This window comes from Hipposideros armiger, unplaced genomic scaffold, assembly GCF_001890085.2.
Source record: "Hipposideros armiger isolate ML-2016 unplaced genomic scaffold, ASM189008v1 scaffold_87, whole genome shotgun sequence".
Classification (NCBI taxonomy): domain Eukaryota; kingdom Metazoa; phylum Chordata; class Mammalia; order Chiroptera; family Hipposideridae; genus Hipposideros; species Hipposideros armiger.
In genome coordinates this window covers 78,827-95,446 of record NW_017731437.1, presented here as the reverse complement: position 1 = coordinate 95,446, position 16,620 = coordinate 78,827, and the positions used below count along the sequence as shown (strand labels likewise).

The 16,620-nt window shown below is 49.3% G+C and overlaps 2 protein-coding genes across 4 annotated transcripts in view; one reads left to right on the top strand and one right to left on the bottom strand.

Annotated features, from left to right (window-relative positions):
* CD300LF (CD300 molecule like family member f) overlaps positions 1 to 4,612 on the top strand; it is a 22,126-nt gene extending 17,514 nt beyond the window's left edge. For both annotated transcript variants that reach the window (XM_019644358.1, XM_019644359.1), the window contains exons 5-7: positions 2,750 to 2,772; positions 3,091 to 3,240; positions 3,714 to 4,612. In XM_019644358.1, the coding sequence (XP_019499903.1) occupies positions 2,750 to 2,772; positions 3,091 to 3,240; positions 3,714 to 3,869 (329 nt within the window). In that variant the 3' untranslated portion in view covers positions 3,870 to 4,612. The remainder of the gene's footprint in view (positions 1 to 2,749; positions 2,773 to 3,090; positions 3,241 to 3,713) is intronic.
* The window catches only part of RAB37 (RAB37, member RAS oncogene family), a 50,598-nt gene extending 37,656 nt beyond the window's left edge, over positions 1 to 12,942 (bottom strand). The window contains exon 1 of one of the 2 annotated variants that reach the window (XM_019644360.1): positions 11,508 to 12,942. In XM_019644360.1, coding sequence (XP_019499905.1) covers positions 11,508 to 11,579 — 72 coding nt within the window. In that variant the 5' untranslated portion in view covers positions 11,580 to 12,942. The remainder of the gene's footprint in view (positions 1 to 11,507) is intronic. The other variant, XM_019644362.1, reaches the window with a different exon arrangement.
* Between the last annotated feature and the right edge of the window lie 3,678 nt (positions 12,943 to 16,620).

The following is a 16,620-nucleotide window of genomic DNA, read 5'->3' as shown; positions in this document are numbered from 1 at the left end:
TGGCACCATCATTGCGCTCTTCCTGGGCGAGGCAGATCAGTCGCTGGCTTCTGGACGGCCGCTCACACTGGCTGCTGGCAGCTCAGACTGGCTGCTGGCTACACACGGTAGCCCATGGCAACCCACTGCAGCAGTGGCTGCAGCATACGCCGTCGCTGGCAACTCCAGGTTGAGCTGTTGTTGAGCATCTGAGCTGTAGAGGGCAGTGTCATTGGCCCTCAAATGTGGGATCCGAACCGGGGTCCTCTGGCGTCCCAAGCCAGTTCTTAACCATCGCGCCACTCGGCCGGCCCACAGTTCTCTTTTTGTTCGCACTCTTACTTCACTAGTCAATGTCCTTTGTGTTTATAACCTTAATTGATTAGTTTATGGATGAATTAATGAAGTTATATAATTATAATTAACGTGTATAACCGGCCTACACAAGTTTGGGCCCGAACGCAGTTGACCCTTGTTGAACATGCACCCTAAAGGGTGAGAGCGGAAGTGAGTGGGTCTTCAAGAGAAGAATCTACCCGTTGCCACAGGTATGAAGTCAGTATGTTTCACCAGGGGACTAAGGGCTGTTGGTTTAGTAAGTTGCTTAAGAGAGGTATTGGTTCAGAAAGTGTCTACTAAACCATCTGTTATGACCATAATTTCATAAAAGAAAGGACATTTAAGAATCCAAAGTCAGAATAGTAGGCAGTGTTTGCCAAGAAAAGACAGTTGGTAACTTTATGCCGATATGGATTTATGTTGTGTGTGCGCAAGCTCCCGCAAACTGATTGATACTTTGTAAAGGGCGGGCACTCATACATGGACTAAGGATCGGCAGCCATCGATCTTGTCCGCACTGTTCTCGAGACATGGATTCTCTTCACTCCATCCCAGCTGGTGTAGTCTAGCGTCCCCCGAAAGTCCTGTAGTAATCATATGCTGACTCAAGGAATCTGGTCGCTGACTCAAGTTGTCACTCTTGAGGGCCTCATGGCCCAACCTCAGGGGGAAAAGGACCCCTGCGATCACACAGATTCCCCTTGCCCAGCACAAGCCCTTCCCCACAGTAGCCCACTGGGATCTCAAACTCACACGGCCCTGTCCTGAGGGCATGGGGTGCTTGCGTCAAGGAAGGGTGCCTGACTCATTGGTTTTGCTGAAGGGACCTCTGAGGACGGATTCAGAGTTAAGGAAGAGGTGAGACTGTTCCTAAGAGTCAGAAATAGAGAACAGAGGGCCGGCCGAGTGGCGCGATGGTTAAGAACTGGCTTGGGACGCCAGAGGACCCCGGTTCGGATCCCACATGTGAGGGCCAGTGACACTGCCCTCCACAGCTAAGATGCTCAACCTGGAGCTGGGCTGCTGTGAGTCNACACACACACACACACACACACACACACACACACACGAGCGAATGTGCACACACACATGCCCGCACACACAACACCGTGCATACATACACATGCACAGAAATGCACACACAATTAATATACATGTGTGCATATGCACATACGGATGTACAGATACACACGCACACACATGTATGCACACACACATGTCACACACACAGACGCACACAGTTCTCTGGGTTTTATTAAAAAGGTTGGTTGTGGCTCCTGCTTTTGTCCCTTCCCTGCCCCAGCCTTTCCTCAGGCCGAGCTGCTGTTCTGTGTCAATTTGCTCTTTAGGGAAGAGGCTCATTGCTCAGGAGCCTGCACTCATCCGTCACGAGGTGTGGTCTCAACCAAATCCTCCTCCTGTTTGGCTCCACTTCCACATTCTCGTGTAGCTGCACCTCTTCCCCCTCTCAGAACCCACTGGGACCTAAGCTCTCATGACGCTCCCGCCACAGCCTGGGGGATCTTCGTAGTCTGCGGGGAGGGAGCCTAACTCTTGTTCATCATGTTTTCTCCCAAATGTGTTATCGGTGACTTAAGTTCTCAGTACTTTCTGTGCTTCTGGGTATCTAGACTTTTGAAACTAAAAACCGTGGGAACAAACTTCTTGTTTCTCTGTTGTCTAAAAAGCAGAGGGTAGGGGGAGGGCCACGGGCAGGAAGAGCCAGCGAACACCCGAAAACTGGTCCGTACTGTGCTGACCCAGCTCACACACTCCATTTGGAGGGCAGCTGGGCTCAATCCTTTGTCTCTGCAGACAGCTTTTACTGATGGGCACTCGTGTGCCAGGCATAGCCAGGTGCTAAGAATGCAAGGAAGGGGGCAGGCTCAGCCACCCAGCAGCCCACAGCCCACCTGAAGACTAACCAGAACCCAGTGGGACAAAGGCGACGAGACAGACATAAGTCAAGGGCACTGGGAGCCGGGGAGGGAGGGATTAGACAGCCTGGGTGGCCGGGGAAGGTAGGTGTGAACGACAAGCCAGGTAGGCAAGCAATGGAGTTCTAGTCAGAACTTCCGGCAGGAGTTACAGGCTAAGCCTGAGATTACACAGGAGGAAACTTAATCCCAGAGGAGCTGATGGCTGGCAGGGCCACTGATCAGTTGATGTCACAGTTCTGTGCCATGGGGAACCGATGGGCTGAGGTCTCCTTATTTTTTTCAGGTAGAAAAAAATGGAAGCTCAGAGGGGTGAAGTGCCCCATGTCACAGAGTGTCTTCCGAGGAGTCAGCGTTATTAATAGAACAGGTCTCCTCTCTCTGAGCTTGGAGCCTAATGTGCCTCTTTCCTTCCGTATTTCTCTCACCCAGACCTGGGGGCCCCTCTGAGTCTCAGAACAGGCTTTCTAATGCTGATTGTTTTTGTCTTTTAGCTGCTGGGACATCCCCAGAGCAGGTAAGAAAGTCTCTGAGGTCAGACCAGAGATACCAGACAGCTCCTTTCCCCGCCTTCCTCATTCTCCAGCTCCCAGGAGCACCGAGGTCCACATGTATCAGACCAACCATATACCCAAGTGTCCATATATTCACGGCCCAGCTGCAAGGCCTGGGAGAACGGAGGGGGGTGCTGGAAACAGCCAGAAAGGAGGGAGGCAAGGAGGAGGCAGTGTGGGGGACTGAGAAGTGAGGTTGCGGAGGAAGCTGGGAGAGGGGGGGCCCAGGAAAGCAGAAGGCTGGTGTCCTGCAGAAGAGGAACCTGGGCTTTCTCTCCTAGACATCCCAGCCCCTGGAGAATAACATCTGCTATGCCAACCTGACCTTGACTCAGAATGGAACCTTCCCCAGCTCCTCCCAGAAGAAGGCCTCCACAAAGTCCTGCCCTTCTGCCCAAGACAACGAGGTGGACGTGGACTACGTCACCATGGTGTGTACTGGTGTGGCTCAGAGCCAGACCTGCCATTGTTCTCCCTTTGAGGGTGGGCTCTCATCCAGGTGGGCACAGAGGAGGGTGGGCACTAGGCAAAGTGGCAGTCATTGAAAGACTTGCCTGCTGAGCTCCCCTAGGCTTTTGGCTCCATACTGGCTCCCAAAGTGTCTCTGTACCAGGTCTCAGCACTGGGGACCCAAAGCCTGGGCAAACATGGTCCTTGTGTTGGGCAGGCTAAGTACCCTGGGACTCCATGCGGACTGGGCTGCCTGGCACTGAGCTGAGCGAGAGTGTCTTCTGCTGCGGGGGGAGCTCAGGGTGCCTGGCAGATTGGAGGGAGGAGAGTTGGAGGGCCTGGGAGTGGACTTCAGGAGCCCTGAGGGGTTCTGTCCCTTAGCCTCATGGAGGCCTCCTCTGACCATGGGCACAGCCTCCTCCCAGCCTCCCTGACTCAAGCATCTTTATTGCAGGCTTCCATTTCGAAGGAGGACATTTCCTATGCAGCTCTGTCTTTGGACACCTCGGATCAGGAGCCAACCTACAGCAACATGAATGTCTTTATCACCCACCAACCCAATGGGATCCATGAGGAGCTCACGGAATACAGCTCCGTCAGGAAGCCTTAGCCGGTGCCCTCCCCCACCCCACACAAGGCCTGTCAGCATGTTCCTCCTCGTCGGCTTTCTGTTCCCAGTCCCCTCACATGGACCAGCTGGGGACTGAGGCCTTTGCCTGATGCAGCCCGCATCACCCTCAGCTCTGACCTGGCTCCGGGCCTGGTTTCAGGGGGCTTCTGGGAGATACACAGAGGTCTCCCCACATCCCTTTCTCTCCCACAGAGCTTGGGAGGGGGCCAGGGCTATGCTCTGGAGCTGCCGAGGGAGGAATAACGATGATAATAATAGTAATGAACCTTTATTTATTGCTTGCCACGTGTGTGGGCTGAGGAATAGCCCCCGAGTGATACCTGTGTGCTAATCCCCAGAACCTGTGCGCGTTAGTTACCTTCTACGGCAAAAGGGGCTGTGCAGGTGTAATGAAGTTGAGGTTTTTGAGATGAGGAGATTATTCTAGGTTATCCAGGTAGGCCCCAAATAGAACCACAAGGGTCCTTATGAAAGGGGGGCAAGAAGGTCACAAGAGGTGAAGGCAATGTGACAATGGAAGCTGAGTTTGCAGTGATGCGGCCGGGATCCCAGGAATGCCGCAGCCCTTAGAAGCTGGAAAAGGCACGGACAAGATCTTTTCCTGGAATTTCCAGAAGGAACCAGCCCTGAGGACATCTTGCCTTTAGCCGCTTGAAACTGATTTCTTACTTCTGGCCTCCAGTATTGTAAGAGAATAAATTTGCATTGTTTTCATTAAGCCACTAAATTTGTGGTAATTCATTACAGAGGAAACAAGCACTATGTGGCAGGTGCTCTCCCCTACAGCAACTAATTTCACCCTCAGGACAGCCCCATGAGGGTGCCTTGGTTATGGCCCCATTTTATAGATGAGGAATCAAGGCACTGAGGGGTTCAGTGACTTACCAAGTTTTATCACTAGCAAGTGGGTGAGTTGGCGTTTTGGCTCTAGAATCTGGAGTCTGGGCCACCACCCTGCACTGTGTGCCTAAGGAGTGAGTGTGCGCGCGCGCGTGTGTGTGTGTGTGTGTGTGTGTGTGTGTATACACACACAGCTACTCATGCAAGGATAGTTAGTGAATATTTACAAACTCTGGATTTATCATCTTTATTCTAGAGTTCCAGCAGCCCTCACCTCCACAATATGACCTGTACCCTGTCACGTCTCATTGTCTCAGTCTAGTTCCCTGCCTGAAGTCCCTCTTTCATTCTTTGTCCCCGAGTCTGTTCTCTTCCCAGCAGCCAGAGTGATGTTTTTTATTTTTTTAAAGATTTTTATTGGGGAATTGGGGGGATGGGAACAGTGCTGGGGAATTGGGGGAAGGGGAACAGACAAGTTGCTGTCGTTTTNATACTGTAGCCGGCCAGTGTCAGCCTGGTTTCATTAAACCTGAATCCTCGAAGTCTCTTTTTTCTGTCACGCTGAGCAAACAACCCCCTGATTGTCATGTGGCTTGGCATCCAGGGCGTCGCTTCCGTCAGTCTTGTGAGTTTGATTAACATGAGCCTGCCTGGAGAAATGGGTCCGCTCTTGAGCGAGTGCGCAAATCTAGGCCTTTGAGCCTCCAGAGCTGGGGTCACACACTGGACTAAGCAATGAAAACCTGCGGCTCTCTTAGCAAAGGCCTTTGTCCTCCCCTGACTGTGCCTTTGCACCTCCAGCTTGCTGGGGTTTTCATCTGGGCTCCACCACTTATCAGCTGGGTGGCCTTCGGCAAGTGTCTCAATGGCTCTGTGCCTCAGTGTACTCATCTGTAAAATGAGATTAAAATAGGGCTGCTGTAGGATTGAATGATGTGAAGGGCTTAGAACAGGGCCTGGCACGTGAGTGCCAAGTAAGAATCTGCCATGATTATTCGAATTCCCACAGGACCTACTTACTGTGACCTTGAACAAGTAACTATTTTTTTTTCCCCAGCTGGCCCCTGTTTCCCATTTTATAACATGGAATTAATAACAACATCTACTGGAAAGATCATGTGGTAAGTATAAAGTGTCATAGCACATATTAAAGTTTTTCGTAAACTGTAAAATGCTCCANGAGGGCAGTGTCACTGGCCCTCATATGTGGGATCCGAACCGGGGCCCTCTGGCGTCCCAAGCCAGCTCTTAACCAACGCGCCACTGGGCCGGCCCAGAATGTACATCGTTGATAAAACCACTTAAATAAAGGAAAATAGATATTCTTTAGAGAATGTGTCATTAAAATGTGATCCAGTTGTCGGTGATGTTGGGTTATGTGTGTTCAGTTACAGCTTCCCCTTTACATTTATGGTTTATAATCCACGGGTTTTTTTTTTTTTTAGCTGAGCCATCCTGTCACCTGTTGGCAGCTCAGTGGCTGCTCAGCTCGGGCCAGGCATCGAACTGCTATTACTCAGAGCTCAAACTTTTGAGTGAGCTCTTAACCATTTGAGCCACTTGGCCGGCCTTAATCCACATTTTTATATTAATGGTGGGTTATGTCCTCCCAGAGAAATTAATCTCTATCATCATCTTCTGATATGTGGAATTCTTAAGAGCACTCATTTCCATTTTAATATAGAAGATTTCAGTCCTTTGTCTGGGAATGACAATCATTTTTGGTGGGTTCCATTTCCATACCTGTCATGATGGGAACTAACTAGGTTAAAGACCTCCCCCCATTTCATCTTGAAAAATTTAATCAAATTAATAAATACATATAGTCAAAACATAAAATGGTATAGAAGGGCTTATATGTCCCTTTTCTCCCCACCTCTCATCCTTCTCCTCTAAGGCAACTTCTTTTCAGCTGTTTCTGTTTTCAGTTCCTATAATGCCTTTTTTGTTGTTGTTTATCAACTACACTTTCTGTTGAGTTGTACCCCTGTATTTTCCCTGCTCATTCTTCTTGATATAGTTAAATCACTATTTTCTGCTCTTTCATTAATCAACTCTACAATTTCATGTAACAGAATTAAACACCCATTTCTTGCTTCATTAACCACAGATTGTATCTTTTTAGTTCCCAAGATATGAGACGAAAAATGAGTCCCCCCATCCTTCCTTTCACTTCTCTTCCCCTTTCATTTCCCAACCTCTATCAGATATACTTAAAAAAAAAACCCCAAACTTTTTTTTTTTCTTAAAGATTTTCTTGGGAAATTGGGGGAGGGGAACAGACAAGTTGCTGTCCTTTTGTTCTTCAGTCTAGTTGTGGAGGACGTCGCTTCACTGGCCCATGTTGGTATTATCANTTTTATTGGGGAATTGGGGGGATGGGAACAGTGCTGGGGAATTGGGGGAAGGGGAACAGACAAGTTGCTGTCGTTTTATTCTTCAATCTAGTTGTGGAGGATGTTGCTTCACTGGCCCAAGTTGGCCCAAGTTGGCACCATCATTGCACTCTTCCCGGGCGAGGCAGATCAGTTGCCGGCTTCTGGACAGCTGCTCACTGCGGCTGCTGGCCGCTCTCGCTGGCTGCTGGATATACACGGTAGCCCATGGCAACCCACTGCAGCAGGGGCTGCAGCCTACACCGTCGCCGGCGACTCACAGCAGTCCAGCTCCAGGTTGAGCTGTTATTCAGCATCTTAGCTGTAGAGGGCAGTGTCACTGGCCCTCATATGTGGGATCCGAACCGGGGCCCTCTGGCGTCCCAAGCCAGTTCTTAACCAACGCGCCACTCGGCCGGCCCCAGAGCGATGTTTTTAAAGAACAGACCTGCTCACTCCCTGCTTATTGCCTTCTGGCAGCGTCTCCCCCAGCCCACGAGGCCCCCGGATCCCCTGAGTCTCTTCCTGACCCTTTGACCCGTCTCCAGCCACTCTCCCTCTCATTTGCTCTGCTCACACCCACACCGGCCTTTCTGCTGTTCCTCTAACAAGATAAATCTTGCTCCCTTCTCGGGGTGTTGGCCCTTGCACTTGTTGTTCCTTTCTGGAATGCTCTGCTTGCAGATACATGAAGACTTAGCTTTTTTTTCATCATCACCTCTCAGCTCAAATGTCCCTCTCAGAGCGGCCTTCCCGGACCACCCTAACGGCAGTAGCCCCTGCTACGCCTCCCATTTCTCTGTCATGTTGCCCTGTTTTACTTCCTTCATAGCATTTACTGCTTTATGAACTTGTTTATTGGTATGTGGGTTTGTTGTGTCCCCCTCTCCACTAGGCTGTAGGCTGCCTGGAGGTGAGGAAGGACTTTGTCTCATTCACTGGTGTATCCCCCGTGCCTAATTTAATGTCTGGTATGCGGTGGGTTCTCGAATGTTTATTGGCTGAATGAATAAATAACCCAGATTGTTTAGACTTGGAACTCAGAGCAAGCTCTCAGGAGCAGGGACACCTGTGTCCATCATTCTAGGAAGGGTATCCTGGGCCACCTGGACAACCTAAGGAATCTCAGGATCGACTTCGGGGAAGCATGAAGTGGAGAGAATTTTTTCTCTTCGCCTGAAACGGGGTAGATGTGAGGAACCATGATTCCTCCTGACTGGAAGGCAAAGGGCTATTACTTCGCTTGGTCCCTTTCGGCGGGGGCTGAACTGAAGTGTCAGGGAAAGGAGTCGTGGCCTGGGAAGAAATGAGCTATGCCTGGGCCACAGGCAAGTGTCCCGGCAGGTACAGGGGCCATAGAAGTGTTTAGAGAGCCACTATCAGTGTGTTCAGGGGCTTGTCTGATTTCTCACAGCTATGGCCACCCTGAGTGTCTGGGGGAGGTGGCCTTGGTGGATGGCCAATCCATGTGCCACTCTTTGCTTCTGCGCCCACTCCCTGAATAATTCCCTAGAATCTCACGGGCTTTACCATCCTGGGGAATGTGCAGGCCCAAACAAGCTTAAATATTCCTGGGCTGGTCATTTATGCTGGTTGGGTCAGAGTGAGACTGTTTGATCCAGGCTGCTTGAAGATTTACAGAACAAGAAGTGCCTTCAAAGGGAACTTTAAGTGGAGAAGCTCAAAGCAGAGCAAAAGTCGAGTGAGTTGAAGTGTAAAAGTCAAAACAGAAAGCCTCGGGCCAGGGCATCGTTGTGCCATTTTAACTCCTGTGTACAAAGTGGCTTTACTGCTGAGTTTTTCCAGCAGCCAGCGCCAAACAGAGTCTCTAAGTACGTGGTTATGTTGGATAGTAAGGAATTTATCTTTTCTGGCAATCAGATACTAATGAAGATTACTGCCATGAAACTTCTGACACAAGCCGAGAAACGCAGGGAAGATTAGAATTTAGCTCAGTTTTGTCTGTCTGGGGGAGTTTGTTTGCTTCTGCTTTTGTCGGGACAGTCTGGGTGGAAATGAAAGATTCCGGCAGCCTGGCTGAGCGGAGGAAAGGTAATTCAGCTTAGAAAGACAGATCCACTCTGACCACTTTTAATTGCTTTATTGAAGCTTTCAAAAAGGTGTCTACCAAGTATATCCCTGGATATAATGCTTTAATCCAGAATTCCAGCCTAATGGATTGGTGGCTGTCTGCAAAGGGACTTTTTCACGTCCTCAGAGATGGAGTCGACTAGCCCATGACATTTGTGAAATCTGTCCAGTCCATTCTAGAGCCAGACAGAGCAGATTTCTGACTGGTGGTCCTCGTGGGAGGCATTCGGGTTCTTTAGGTATTGGGGTCATGACAGCAGGGATAGGGGTAACCGGCTAGCTCAGTTGATTAGAGCGTTGTGCTGATAACACCAAGGTTGCCGGTTCAATCCCCGCATAGGTCACTGCGAGCTACGTCCTCCATTAAAAGAGCCAACTGTGCCATTGTAGCATGAAAACAACGTGTAACCAATGACCGTGGCTGTTCCCCAATAAAACTTAAAAAAAAAAAAAAAGACAGCAGGAATCGAAAGCCAGCCCCGTTTGTTCAAGCCAGAAACAGAGTGTAGAGAGCGCTAGGGCAGTGATCAGGGCTGGGAAAAGGGAGGCAAACAATTGCAAGAGGTTCGAAAGGAAGTCGTCTCATAATGTTTACAGACTGGTATCTCGGTGTTGTCTCAGCCGTTTCCGGCTGTTCCACAAATATTTTGCTAAGGCAGATTGTGGGTGCGAGACTAGCGCCTTTATTGCAAGAGAAGAGAAAGCTCAGCTACGGCTCCTCTGGTCTGATTGAGGCTGGCATGTACCATTTTGCTGTATGATTTCCAGGAAAGCACGTTGTGTTGACAAACGTCAAGATATTTAACTACTCAGCTCTGATTGAGTGCCTACTTATTGACAGCCTGTCTAAAGTGTCTGGGGCTTCCCTCCCCTGGCTTTTGAATTATTATTTAAAGATTCTACTTTATACAAATTGTAGGGTTTGGACAGCCTACTGAGAACTAGGTGTATATCACTGGCTTTTGGAAGACCGAGTCTTTTTTGAGAGTTAGCTGAGGGAGAAAAGCGTGCTGGGCGGGAAACCTCCAAAATACATGATTAAGATAAATGCTGGATCGAAGTGAGGCCAAAAGCTACCTTTGCCTGATGCCTTAAAAATAGAGTTCATAGCCGCTTATCCTTGGAAGAGCCAAGCTGCTGGAATCAGTTGATTTCATGTATCAATAATTTTTTAGATCGGGAGGGACTGGTATAGTGGTCAGCCTTTTATTTTACCAAGTAGGTGCATTCTTATTCAATATAATTGGAATTGATAATTGACCAGTTCATTGAAAAAGTTGGTAAAGTCAGGGAATCATGAAAGAGCTATATTCTTTGTCTAAATGCTTTATTTTGACTCAGCATATCTAAATGCGTTGTAATTTGCTAGCATTTTTGATGTAGGCCTAATCCTTTTCTTTGCTTGTGAGTCTGTGGAAAGAAGGGGCCCGCTGCCTTTCCTGCATAAACTATACACACATATCGCATCACGATGGAGTTCCAGTTCCAGTTTCTCTAACGTGAAGCAAGACATGCTAGACGCTTATGAAGCAACCTGATTGCAAAACCTTTTTTCATATTTATGTTTTTACTCTGAATATTTTATAATTCCCCCTCATTCCTAATTTGACAGCATTTCAAAAAATGACATGCTTGCCTTGAGTCTTTCCAAAGCATTCAATTTAGTTTTTGTAGAAATAACAGTTCTCTCTTTTTTTAAAAGATTTTTACTGGGGAGTTGGGGGATGGGAGCAGCGCTGGGGAATTGGGGGAAGGGGAACAGACAAGTTGCTGTCCTTTTGTTCTTCAGTCTAGTTGTGGAGGANAGGCTATGAGAAAGCCACGGCTGGAGGGCAGCTTTCTGGAGTCACAAGGGAGCCTCACTTGAAAACAACAGTTTATTTCTGCTGCAGAGCATTTCTATGTCTAATTTTAGCCAACTTGGCCAGGAATTCAGGTCTTTGACCACAACTACCAGACCTAATGGGGTTGGAGCTTGGATGGGAAGACAAACACAGCCTCCCACAGGGTTCCACAGGAGTTCAAATGGATAAGAAGCAGAAGGGATGGAATGAGAAAGGGGCACAGATTATTTAAATGAATGAACGAAGCTCCTGACAATCTGAGCCTCTGGTGGTGGCCCCTCAACGAGGACTCACGAGTCTCTGTTTTGAGCAGCAAACAGGATCAAACAGAAAGTGTTCCCCAGGATAACAGATATGGGCTAGTTTCTTTTAAGTCCCAAAGCCACGACAGGGGAACAGAGAGAACTGGTGACGGTGCCCTCTCCCAGCATTGGGACGGGGGGCGGAGGACTGGAGGAGATTCTTACCTTATGCAGGACGTGCTCATTGAAGTCAGGGCCAGCTCCTCCCTGGTAGGAGTCGAATCTCTGCAGGTCCATACCAGGCTTGGAGCTCGCTGCTTTCCGTTCTCCCAGCGTTCTGCGTCAGCGCTCCCAGAAGCTCGGTCCTGGCTCCGCTGGGTGCGGCAGGCTCGGGTCTCAGCCCCGCGGGCCGGGCCGCATCCGAGTTCAGCACTGGACAGCTCCCGCAGCGGCCGCGGCGCGGTACCTGAAGCTCAGGCGGCTGCTCCTCGCTGCGACCGCGGCGTTTCAGCACCAGGAACAGCGATGACCACCCCTGTGCGCTCGAGACCAGAGTTCTGAGAGCCTTGTCCGCTCTGAACCCGTCTCGTGACTTAAGGCTGCTGGGAGGGACGCAAGATGTCAGTCTGGCCAGGCAGTGGTTCATTCGTATCCCATTCAGCTACCGGTCTCCGAAGGCTCAGCAACCCGGCTGCATTCTCAGAGCATTGCGGTCCCGGGAGCTCACGGTTCCTGATTTTCAGTGAACGAGTGTCTCCGTCACACAACGCAGCGCTGCTCTCCTCCCGCGTTTGCAGAGAAGTCCTGCGGCTCTGGCACCGCTTCTCTTTTTCACCCTGGACAGTTCCCTCCAGTATGTATGAGACAAATAGCAGCTTCAAGCCTGAGGTTGTTAGATGAGGGGCTTTAGGGGGTCCCTGAAGTCTCTGAAATATTTTGCAAAATTCTGCTTAACTGCATTTTCCTAGGGAGGGGGCCTTGAGCTTAAATTACACTCTCTAGGATGTATATGACCTCCCAAAGTTAGGAACAACTGACTTGGGAGAGACAGAATGGTGTTGGTTAAGAGCACAGACTTCACAGATCGAATCTTGGCTTTGAAAACGATCAGTTGTGTAACCTTGGGCAAGTTTCTCAACCTCCCCTAAGTGTCCGCAAAACGGAGATGATAATAGTACCTACCTCATGGTGTTGTTCTGAGGATTTAATGAGTTAATTCCTGTAAAAACCTGGAATAGCGTCTGACATGGATTAGGAACTCAAAACAGTATTAGCTGTTGTTCTCTTTGGGTAAGGGGCTGCAGAGCTCTGGCTACCTCCCCTAAACACCACACACCAAATTGGGGGACTGTGGCCTCATAGGTTTTCCACATAATGTGACTGTGGTAGGTGGCTACCTCACTCGGCGCAAGTCCTATCACCACCACTGACCATTGGAGTCAATATTAACAGGGAGGCAAAGGGTCAGGCCCAGGGCTTAAAGGGTACGTTTCACTCCTTTTCAATTCCTTTTTGGCTAGGTGACCTTAACCAAGTCACTTATATTTTCTGGAGTTCGTTACTCGTTTGTAAAATCGGTAGAGCGATGTGTGCCTACCTCACTGGATTTTTGTGAAGAGTAAATGAGACAATTATGTGAAAATATTTTTTCTTTTGAACTGTAAAGCAAGTTTCATTTACAAAGTGTTATTACTATGCTCTCTATACTAGAGATACTTGGTAAAATTGATTAAATGAACAAAACCAGGAAAACAGTGTGTTTGTGTGGTTTTGTGCATGGCATCTTCACTAGGTCTACAGTTGGGGTTCTTAACCTGAGGTGATTAGATGGACTTTAGGGAAGCTGTGAAGCATTGAAGACAGTATCAAAGGTTTTGCTTATGTGCNTCCAGAAGCCGGCGACTGATCTGCCTCGCCCGGGAAGAGCGCAATGATGGTGCCAGCTTGGGCCAGTGAAGCAACATCCTCCACAACTAGACTAAAGGACAAAACGACAGCAATTTGTCTGTTTGCCTTCCCCCAATTCCCCAGCACTGTTCCCTTCCCCCCAATACCCCAATAAAAATCTTAAAAAAAAAAAAAAGAAATAGAGAACAGACATTCCAAACCCTTGTGTGGTAGAAAACCTACTCATAGCAGAGTGTGGGAAAGTCCACTCTTGGTCTCACTAAAGGTCCTAGAATAAAAACTCGATCCTGGGGCGTTTCTGACACTGCCCACATGTCTCCCCATCACCTTCCTATCTTCTGTACCACAAGCCCTGATAACCCCAAACCTACCATTTATTAGCTTATTAATTTTTCATTTTAAGTTTTAAAATATTTGATGCATACTCTATGTTTATATAATGTGTATATATGTTAAAAAGATAATGAAACAAACTCCCACGTACGGGCCACTCTACCAAAGAAATGGAACATTACAAATACCACTGAAGCCACACAGCCCATTATGTTTTTTTCCTTCCGAGGAGGAATGCGCTTGCGTAAGGTAGCTCTAGGGGTCCATCGCAGCCCTTGGCCCACTCTCCTTGCTGTTATGTTAATTAGTAAAAGCATCAGATGAGCTGGTCTGCATGATGCGGATTCTGTGCTAAATTGACAAGACTACGCAGCTCTTCTTATTTTAACATTATTTTTCTTCCCCTGGAAACCCACACGCCAATGACCAATCGTGCCTTTGTGTTATTTAAGGGATCTGGTGATTGGTTTGTCACTCCAAAAGCACTGGAAGGAGTTGCAACATTCAGACAATGTACTCATTTCAACATTTCACACAGCCTTTGCAAGATTAATAATAACCCACAAAAGCAGAAGGACTAAACCCCATGTAACACCTTGCTGTCTGGCAGATGGCAAGTGAAAAAAGAACCAGGAGAGAGGTAAGGTATTTTATCTTAAAATACAATGAGACATGAGAACAGATGTGAGAGAAGGTGGAGGTAAAGTGAAGGAGGGCCAGTCCTGAGCAGTCCTGGTGTCAATAAATCTTGGCTTGCTTTTTCCTGGGGCTGTTATCCTGCAGTTGGGTTCTGATGGAGGCAAATCCCCAGGGGATAAGGCTGCTTAGCTCCTCTGCTCCCGAGACCCAATTAACTCACTACATCAGGCCTTCCCAGGAGGCATCTGAGCAGCTCTGGAGGTGAAGTCTTGAGTCTGTATGTTGAATAAATGTCCTCCACTGGCCCTGACTCTGTCTCAGTGTTTGTCCTGGGCCAGGCTGAGATTGTTGCCAGGGCTGCACTAGAATTTCAGGAGGTCTGCGTATAAAAACGATTAAGATGGCAACAGCAGACGATTAAGCCAATCATGGGGCCCTTCCAAGTGTGGGGCCGTGTGCAACTGCCCAGGTTGCACGCACAGGAAGCTGGCCTTGTTTGGCCGGCGTCCGCCTCGCTTCTCATCTGCCTTCATGGCCGCTCATGCTTTACCCCCACTGAAAAAATCCAGGCGTCTTCACCAACTGACCCTGGTCCCACAACGGGGAGGAAGAGCTTCCTCGCTCCAGCCTGAGCCTGACTTCCTGTGTCTTCATCCCGTCCCCTCACATGGACCTTCTTCCCGGGCGACTGAGAGCTGCGACATCTATTTCCTCCACAGGAAAGCCTGCTCTCACCCAAAGGGTGAAGTCTGGCTGCACGGCCCCAGTAAGCCAGTTGTGTCATAGGGTGACATCAGTTCATTTCTTAAGTCCGGTTATTAACAACCTAAGTCTGTTTATTTGGTTTTAAATGACACCACGTGTGGGACACAATGAGCTCAGCTTCGCTGTGAGAGTGATAAGTTCAGTTTATTTCTTTTTCAGTCGCTTCTCATTAAAGATTTAAAAATATTGGGACCCAGCCTCCCCCCGGGATTACATGGGGACACCTGTTGTGGTTGCACGACTAGCCTATGCTAACCCCACCCTCATTTCCCTTGGAAACTACTCTCTTCTACTCCTTTTTGCTTTAGATGGTTTAAGTTGGGTTTTGTCACTGACCATCTGAAAGGCCCTGACCACAAGGGCCCCCCTTTTCCCCGCAATAACTGCCCGAGCTGCTTACGCTCAGCACTGTGGAATCAAACGAGACGACTTACGTGCAGGTGCTTTGCAAACTCTAAAGGGCTGTTAGGATGGAATGACCAAGGAGGTACAATTGGCTAATGGCAGAGCCAGGACAGGAGCCCAGTTTTTTTGACACCCCAAGTCCAGTTCTTTTGTTTTGCTAATGAGCTACCTCCTCTGCTAAGAAAATCAGTGAGTAGAGCACGTGGCAGACAGAGCAGGTGGCAGACAGGGCAGGTGATGGAACAGGCAGGCGGTGGTCAGGGGCTGCTCTGTGCCGCCTTCTCAGGTGTCTGTGGTCCTGTACTATGGTGTCTGGAGGAGGTCTGGCTCCTTAGGCATGGGGGAGTAAGGGTCCTGGAGGGCATAGCACAGGGCTCACCTGGCCCTTCCCTCTGTCTTTCCCAAGCCTTTCTTGGTGTGCCAACCTGTCATCCCAAGAGGTCAGGGCCCTGGTGTTTTTGAGTGTGGATGTGTTTTGGCTCAGGTCTTTGGAGGTGTTCAGGGAGGGGGGGTGCCAGCTTAGCTACTCTGTATCCAACTGCCAAGCTTGGGCCATGGATCTTTGCTCTGGGCGCTTCTCAGAAGTGCACTGGGGAACCCCTTTTTTTCTTTGACATGGACTTAAAGGGGTCCCTGTCTTGGGAGTCCAGAGCCATTCTGACCTTCAGAGGTGGGGCCTCCTCCTGGGTCTGTGGGTTTTGCAGCCCTTCTGAAGTCACTGAGTCAGGACCTAGAGCATGGCAGCCAGACAGAACTGCAAGCGTTGGACCTGGTTCCCAAGGGCCACTTCCCACCATGTGAGATGGGAGGTCCTGACCTCTCAGAAGTCTTCATGGGCACTGAAGTCCATGCGTCACGTTGGGCTGAAGCCTTTGTGGCCTGAGTCATCTTTCTGTGCCAGCCCACTGACCCACCCAGCCTGCCAGACTCAGCGCCTTGGGGATTGGGAATGGGCCCTGTTCCTGGGTGCTCAGGAACCCCTGGCACCCAGCAGAAGTTTGCTGAATCAATTCTTTACCAGAAATGTCCGATTTCAAGGGGGGCATGTGGAGTGGGCCGGTGGTGGGATGTAAGGTCCCAAACACCTTTTTTCCCCCCCTCTTTCATGGCTCTCTCCTCTGAAATCCAAATCCCTAAGGACCTGACACAGGCCACGAGCAGCACGGAGGCAGAGATGTGAGATGACAACTCTGGGTGTGACTGACGGAGGCTCCTAAAGAGTCAGTATCCCTCCCCCTGTTTCCTCCCTCCCCATAAGCAGGTCAAGTCCAAAACCTTCTCAAGCTCA